The sequence below is a fragment of the Saccostrea echinata genome, unplaced genomic scaffold, assembly GCF_033153115.1.
Source record: "Saccostrea echinata isolate AGI-Se365-2 ecotype Australia unplaced genomic scaffold, CSIRO_AGI_Sech_v1 ptg000054l, whole genome shotgun sequence".
NCBI classification, from domain to species: Eukaryota; Metazoa; Mollusca; class Bivalvia; order Ostreida; family Ostreidae; genus Saccostrea; species Saccostrea echinata.
This window is the reverse complement of record NW_026889803.1, coordinates 40,420,952-40,429,369: the sequence shown is the minus strand read 5'-3', so window position 1 is coordinate 40,429,369 and position 8,418 is coordinate 40,420,952. Positions and strand designations below refer to the sequence as shown.

The window sequence follows — 8,418 nt, the reverse complement described above, 5'->3', positions numbered from 1 at the left end:
TTAAAGATTTTTCCTATATATTTCAATGTAAAACTTGGGATTCCCCCTATTGTGGCCCCGCCCTATCCCCTGGGTCATGATTTGAACAATTTAGAGTGTACACTACTTGAGGATGCTTCCACGTAAGTTTCAGCTTTTCTGGCCCAGTGGTTCTTGAGAAGAAGATTTTTAAAGATTTTTCCTATATATTTCAATGTAAAACTTGTATTTCCTATTGTGGCCCCGCCCTACCCCCGGGGGTCATGATTTGAACAATTTAGAATCTACACTACCCCAGGATGCTTCCACATAAGTTTCAGCTTTTCTGGCCCAGTGGTTCTTGAGAAGAAGATTTTAAAAGATTTTTCCAATATATATTTCAATGTAAAACTTAGAATCTACACTACCCCAGGATGCTTCCACATAAGTTTCAGCTTTTCTGGTCCAGTGGTTCTTGAGAAGAAGATTTTTAAAGATTTTTCCTATATATTTCAATGTAAAACTTGGATTCCGTATTGTGGCCCCGCCCTACCCCCGGGGGTCATGATTTTTACAATTTAGAATCTACACTATCCCAGGATGCTTCCACATAAGTTTCAGCTTTTCTGGCCCAGTGGTTCTTGAGAAGAAGATTTTTAAAGATTTTTCCTATATATTTCTATGTAAAACATTGATTCCACATTGTGGCCCCGCCCTAACCCCGGGGGTCATGATTTGAACAATTTAGAATCTACACTACCCCAGGATGCTTCGATATAAGTTTCAGCTTTACTGGCCCTGTGGTTCTTGAGAAGAAAATTTTTTAATGACCCCACCCTATTTTTGTCTTCTCTTGATTATCTCCCCTTGTGAGGGGACTTGGCCCTTCATTTTAACAATTTAAATTCCCCTTTACCCAAGGATGCTTTGTACCAAGTTTGGTCAAAATTGGCCCAGTGGTTCTTGAGAAGAAGTCAAAAATGTGAAAAGTTTACAGACGGACGGACAGACAGACAGACGGACGACGGACAAAATGTGATCAGAAAAGCTCACTTGAGCCTTCGGCTCAGGTGAGCTAAAAATGCATGTATATAGTCAATTTTCAATTTCAGGTTCCAACCTGAAGAATACATGGGAAGAGTAAAACCTTTTTCATTTATATAAATACTTACTACATGTAGCTAATGTCTAGAAGAATGTCCTGAAACCTGAATGTTTAGTCCACCATCAGATGAATTTCAATCACATTATTCTGAAAAATTGAGTAGATAGTCTTCTATATGCATGCATGTCTTAAAGTTACACTGTCTGGTCATCAGAACTTTGCACTCCAATTAATTATACCTTCCAAAATGTTATTTAGTAATTAATAAAGGCATCATCAAATATTTTTGCTTTGGTTATTATTACATTTCTTTGATCAATGACTTGTCTTTTAAATAGTTAGGACTGCAATAGGAAGATAAAACAAAAAAAAATGACACAGCTTAAAATGTTATGTATCACGATATACAAAAATATATAAGGTTTTTGTATCAGGATATATTACTTTTTTTGTGTGTATTGTGTAAGTTACATAGTATTATGTTTCTTGAAATTAATTTTTTTTTAATTTTGAATAAAGAAAAATGACTTGTAAATTTTATATTCAAAATCTCTTGATTGAAAGAGAAAAATGAAAGCACTGAGTTTGCTGAGGGATAAAAAGAAAATACACGAGAGATTAGAAAAAGATTGTAAAATGTGGACGAAGTGTTCTAAGCTTAAAAGTTTCACTTTGATTGTTCAATATTTAAAAGACAGGATAATTTGAAGATATTAGACATTATATAATAGTCTGACTGGTTTATTATGTAAATCATTTTTAGCTCACCTGAGCTGAAAGCTCAAGTGCGCTTTTCTAATCACATTTTGTCCGTAATTCGTCTGTCCGTCCGTCTGTAAACTTTTCACATTTTCGACTTCTTCTCCAGAACCACTGGGTCAATTTTAACCAAACTTGCCACAAAGCATCCTTGGGTGATGGGGTTTAACTTTGTTCAAATGAAGGGCCACGCCCTCTCCCAAGGGGAGATAATTAAGAATTGGTGAAAATTTGGTGTCATCTTTTAAAAATCTTCTTCTCAAGAACCATTGGGCCAGAAAAGTTGAAAATTATGTGAAACCTTCATTACATAGTGTAGATTTCAAATTTGTTCAAATCATGACCCCCAGGGGTAGGGTGGGGCCACAATGGGGGATCCAAGTTTTACATAGGAATATATACGAAAATTCTTTAAAAATCTTCTGCTCAAGAACAACAAAGCCACAATAATTCATATTGATATGGAATCATCTTCAGGTAGTGTAGATTCAAGTTTGTTCAAATCATGACCCTCAGGGGTAGGGCGGGGCCTCAATGAGGATCAAAGTTTTACATAGGAATATATAGGAAAAATCTTTAAAAATCTTTTCAAGAACAGGAAAGCCATGATTAGTCATATTGATATTGAAGCATCCCCAAGTATTATAGATTCAAGTTTGTTCAAGGCATCCTCCAGTAGTAGGGTGGGGCCATAATGGGGGATTAAAGTTTAACAAAAGAATATATATAGGAAATATCTTTAAAAATCTTCTTCTCAAGAACAACAAAGCCATGATTTGTCATATTGATATGGAAGCATCCTCAGGTAGTGTAGATTCAAGTTTGTTTAAATCATGACCTCACCCCCAGGGTAGGGTGGCAGACATCTTTAAAATTCGGTTTTCAAGAACAGAAAAACCATGATTAGTTATATGAATATAGAAGCATCATCAGAAAGTTAGATTCAATTTCATTCAAAACATGGCACCTGGGGGTAGGGTATGCCTAGAACAGGCGATCAAAGCTTTACATATGAATATATAAGAGAAGAAATCTGCTGACGAAGAACAGCAGGGCCATATTGACTCTGGTGAGCATTGTGGCTCATGGGCCTCTTGTTGCTTTATAGCCATGATTTCTGATCTGCTACCCTCATCGCTAAATCAAGCTACATAGCTAAATCAAGAGAATGTGCCATACCTGTATATACAGGGCATCTATTTCATCAAATTTGAAAATGTTCTGAATTTAGAAGTTAAAATTTTTGTTGAATAAAAAAATATTTACATAACTCTCTTTCATAGTAGGTTTCCCGACAGAAAATATATATCATGCTATGGATACAATTACCATATATTTTTTATTACAATAGAAAACTATTCTTTCATATGGGTGTTAAAAGATTTCTATATGAATATTGTTGCACTAAACTATTGCAAACAAAAAATTGCATATACCAGTGAATAGAGTTTTGAAAAAGAAATACTCAGATGACACCCTACAGTGTACTAGGAAACAGATTTTTCAAATTAAGTCCACATTTGAGCAGTATGGGAACTTGGAGACAAAATGAAGCTGCTGCCTGAGAAACACAACACAGCAATTTGGAACACTGAATGTGGCACATGGCATTAATTGGAAAATTGCCTCTGATGTCAATTTTTTTTTTTTTAAATGTCTGTATTCAGAATAAATGATTCAGTTTTATCTTAACGTTTATACTGATGAAATTATATAGACATGACTTGTTATTTATTTTTATCCTTTTTCCTCTTTTGCTTATGTTTTTATTTAAACTGGAAAGTCGGGACATGATTGCTGAAACACTCTGTATATTCATCTACCAAGATAGTTGTGCTATACATCAGTACATGTACATAAATGACGCTTAGAACTCGGTCCTGTAAAATTGACAAAACTTTGGGCTAAAGGTATATTTTAGATGTTAGAACTTGTAAAAAATACACATTTTTCAATAAAAATTCAACATGTTCAAAAAAAAAAAAATAATAATGCCAAAAATATGTGTTATATATACACGCGATCTCATATATATTGAAGTCGCCTACGGCGACACTATATTTTAGCGCGTTTTTCTGGGAACCGGTAAAGTAAAGTCGTTCCAAAATATGTGTTATATATACATGATATAGAAAACTCTATATTGATTCCCCAGGGTGTTGACACTACAAATAAATGCAAAAAGAGGGTAGACTTTACTTTACCGGTCCCCAGATCCGCAAGATCCGCGCGCTCATTGCACTATGACGTAAGATTTACGTCACTCAACTGATTGGGGTTGGTTTTGCACATTTTTCGACTGGTTAGGGTTAGTCTTGCACCCACCTGAAAGATTAGGGTTAGTCCTTGCATAAGTTTTCGACTGATTAGGGTTAGTCTCGCATATATCCGAGAGATTAGGGTTAGTCCTCGCACATGGGTTAGTCTAGCATGGTCTAGCATCCGCCTGGGAGATTTGGGTTAGTCCTCGCATACCATCCGAGAGATTAGGGTTAGTGTCTTGTTCTTTTAGATTAATTAAGAAATTCAGTTGCATCTGTATTTTTTGCAAGATCTTAATTCAGCTTCAACGACATCTCGTTGGTTTGTTTACATGAAAAAAATGGCTAAGTACGAAAGAAACGGCACTAAGCATGCGCCGCACGCGCTTCGCTCACAATTATTTTTTGTCTCCTTTTCACTGAATAAACAACATTTATTACTTTTTTTTCAGAAAACGAGGTTAAAAACTTCGTTTATAAACGAAGTTTTAAACTAAACTTTTAACCGTAGAATTCGAATGTGGGGTCAAAAAGGCTTAAAACCTCATATTTTTTATTTTTTTCGATCGCTCACGCGATCTCATATATATTGAAGTCGCCTACGGCGACACTATATTTTAGCGCGTTTTTCTGGGAACCGGTAAAGTAAAGTCGTTCCTACACTTTCATATATTGAAAATAATGTTTTTACCAGCTGTTATTTTCTTCATGTAATCTTGGTGTTATTTTAATGCTTTTTTCCTAATTGTTTGATCAGCTGATTGTGTCATATGTACCTTTTTACGTTTTTTTAAACACATACTTCTGTATATGGGGCACTGTTAAAATGCCAAATATACGTATAACACGCGTTTTGGTATATTCTTACAATTTGGAAAGACTTCTTTCTTGTGTGTACATTAGGTAGTAAAACAACAACAGCAAAAAATAAATAAAATAAACAACTTACGTTTTTAAAAACACTTTCTTGCATCATCATGGGTGGCAGGGGATAGTTTCGTACTAAAGACCCGGTCAAATTTCTTAAGAAATTGAGATATCCCCTGTTTGATGTGATATTTTATGTAGAAAAATGATTAGAATAATTATGGGACACATTTGCAGTGTAGCAGAGTGCTTGCTGAAAAAAATGATGTGCAACATGTAGGTGTCACTATGACGCTTATCATATACAGAGTTGTAAATGCGAAACTAAGACACGTGGTCAGTTGCAGAGGAAATTCAGCTGAAAAGCAGTAGGCCTTAGAAGAAGGTGTGTATCTCAGAGGGAAGGTGAATGACCCCATATCAATTGGTGAATTTTTATTAGGGCTTGCATTGATTTACAGACTACTGGGAGTTTTATCCTGCTCGCTCGGGCCTGGGGGTGGGTTGTATGGGTGTGAATGAGGCCCAAATCTTGGAAAAACAAGCCAAAATGTGGGGAGTCCCCAGGTGCATTTTTGGTAAATGTGCACTCTAATACGCAGATTACATGTAATTTGTTGACATAATTTGTGAGCCATGGGCATATGAAGTGTAATTAATTAGCCCCTGGAAAACTGTCCCCATGTACATGTTTTTATGGATCGCATGTATATGTATACCCCCTCGGCACATGTTTGGCATTAAAAAAACTATCCTCTGCCACCATGGCCATTTCAACGTCTGTATCCACAACTTGTACTGCATCATACTCGGCCGCGGACTATTTTCTCGGCGTTTATGACAAAACTCGTTGTACAGTATTAAAATATATTTTAATTCAAATAAATACTCACATTATTAATAAAAACACTTTTAATTACGTCCTTTGATTTTCTCTGATTTTTCGGAATTTTACTTTGGAAAGAACGACTACTCCCTTCAAAAACTGGTTCCCCGCCCCGTAATCTAGACGCTAATGGACGAGTTTACCATGTTAAATCCCCGTAGACTTTGAATTTGCCGCCGTATCAATACACTGGGTGACCTCGAGGGTTCGTATAAATGCAGGAAGTTTGGAAAAAAATCGAGTGCGAGATAAGAAAGTTTGTTTGTGGTATGTATCTTTAACTATAAATATTTTCAAACTTCAGACGCCATCGGAAAATTTCGATCCGTTCCTGTATTGACCAACATGAATAACATAATGAACATATTCTTTAAGATATTGCCCCGTAAGTTGGTAATTTTAAAGAGGGAAAAGAGTGCCTTATGCCGCTTGACCCCAGATTGGCCCCCCCAAAGGGAAATAACTTTTGTAAATGTGAACGTTGTCTATTCTGAGAAATACGGCCGATCAACGGCATGTGTTGATTTTGGATATACAATGCAATTACACTAAGATAAGGAATATATACAGTGCTAGCAACAAATCTTGAATAATTTTTGATCGATAAATAAAGGTTTTGTTCTGGAGCATTAGTCAGAGATATATTACATAATGTTTAAAATTGACCTGCAAAATCCTGCAACTTACATTGTACGAGATTTTGCGAGAGTTGCCTATCCTGTTAATATTTAGATAAGTCCCTGCACCAAATTCATGTCATTTTATGAGGTCAATCATCATTCTGTTAAGTTTTGTATAACAGGCGTGATGGAATTAAAAATGCAATAATAAGTTTTAGTTGATTGATAACTGAAAAGTCATGACTGATAAGTCATCTTGTACAGTTATTTGGTTACTAGTCAAGTACATGTAGTCGCCCGCGTGGTGCAGTGGATAGAGCGTTCGCTCTAGAGTCGCAGAGTAAGGAGTTGATCCTTACGTCGCGGGTTCGAATCGCACTGTGGGACGTGGAGACCGGTCCTTCGGATTAGACCGTATAAACCGAGGTCCTGTGTCGCAGTAGGTGCTGGCACGAAAAAGATCCCTCACTGCTCAATGGCCCTACAGTGTAAGTGCCGAGTATAGGTCAAAATTTGCAGCTCTCCACCGGCAAGTGGTGGCGTCTCCATTTGAGTGAAAAATTCTTTAGAGGGACGTTTAACAAGAAATAAACAAACAAACAAACTAGTCAAGTATTTGATCAGTGATCTGCATCTGTGTCGTATTATAATCTACAGTTTAAAAGCATAGCAATGTTTGCTTTTATCAGAGACATAAATATGTATGTTGACATCTTTGTAATTCTGTTTTTGTATTTGTTGCAGCGTTTTACCACTTGCTTCACAACACACATTTTTGAATAAACCGTTTAAATTGTGTCTGCAGCTACAGTTAGGGTGTGGTGATTCTGTCCTGTAGAATTCCTTGTTTGAAGAGAGCAGAAGTGAAAGTTGCCGTATCATTTCTGTACCAAACGAAGAGAGGTACATGTATTTCATCTGATTAAAATAGGACTTCACATACATACCGGTAAGCTTTAATATTTTGCGATAAATTGCTGTTTTGGTGGCAATTAAGGAAATTTTACATATGATATATGACAATTTTCCACATATTAAGTTTTTGATCTTTCTAGTGTTCTATGTATAAGACAATATTCAATTTATGTGTTTTTGGCATTATAGAAGATGGCAACTAGAAAAGCTGTCATTCGCTGTAAAAACTGGCCTCCAGAGAAAAAAGAAGAGGTTTTGTTAAGCAATGGTTTGAACATGACAGAGGCAGTAAGGGAAACTGTGAGGGTTATAGACTTCAATGATTTTATCATCAGTGATGAATCCATAAAAACGATTCAGCTGGTTGCAGAATTGCCTCAACCAATGCCAAGTGAATTAGGCCCCATAGGGGCTGGTATCGGACAGAAGCCAAAGGGGCGCCAAGAATCACTAAACGTTATTGGTGGAAACCCTATGGTGGATTATTTAGGTATTCGGTGGTTAATTTTCATCCGAAAGGAGGGCAATGATGAACCAACAGACTATTCAGTTTCATTCAATTAGAATAATTTGTAGTATGGTCTTTCAAATTCATATTGCCAAAAAATACTCTCAAAGACTGTAACAAAGATTATTAAAAATTAGAATTTTTGCTTTCAGACTATGTGCTTTGCTACTGAACAGTTTTAGATCACCTGAGCTGAAAGCTCAAATGAGCTTCTCTGATCACCTATTTTCCGGCATCCGTCCGTCTGTAAACCCTTCATATTTTCGACTTCTTCTTAAGAACCACTGGGCCAATGTAACCGAAGTTGATAAAAAGCATCGTTGGGTAAAGAAAGTTTAAATGACGGGCCAAGCCCCTTTCTAAAGGGAGAGAATCAGGAAAAGGAAAACATAGGCCATTAAAAAATCTCCTCTAGAAAAGATTGATCTTATGTGAAAGCTTCCTAAGGTAGATTCTAAATTGTGCAAATTATAGCGCCTGGGTGTATAGTGGGGCCACAATATGTATACAGGAAAAATCTCATGAACCACTGGACCAGA

The 8,418-nt window shown here is 36.4% G+C and overlaps 1 protein-coding gene across 1 annotated transcript; it reads left to right on the top strand.

The window, feature by feature from the left end:
* Positions 1-7,206: 7,206 nt before the first annotated feature.
* Positions 7,207-8,023, top strand: LOC133171588 (uncharacterized). Its single transcript, XM_061306368.1, has 2 exons — positions 7,207-7,405; positions 7,561-8,023. The coding sequence occupies exon 2, from the start codon at positions 7,564-7,566 to the stop codon at positions 7,933-7,935; it is 372 nt and encodes a 123-aa protein (XP_061162352.1). The 5' UTR covers positions 7,207-7,405; positions 7,561-7,563; the 3' UTR covers positions 7,936-8,023.
* Positions 8,024-8,418: the final 395 nt, after the last annotated feature.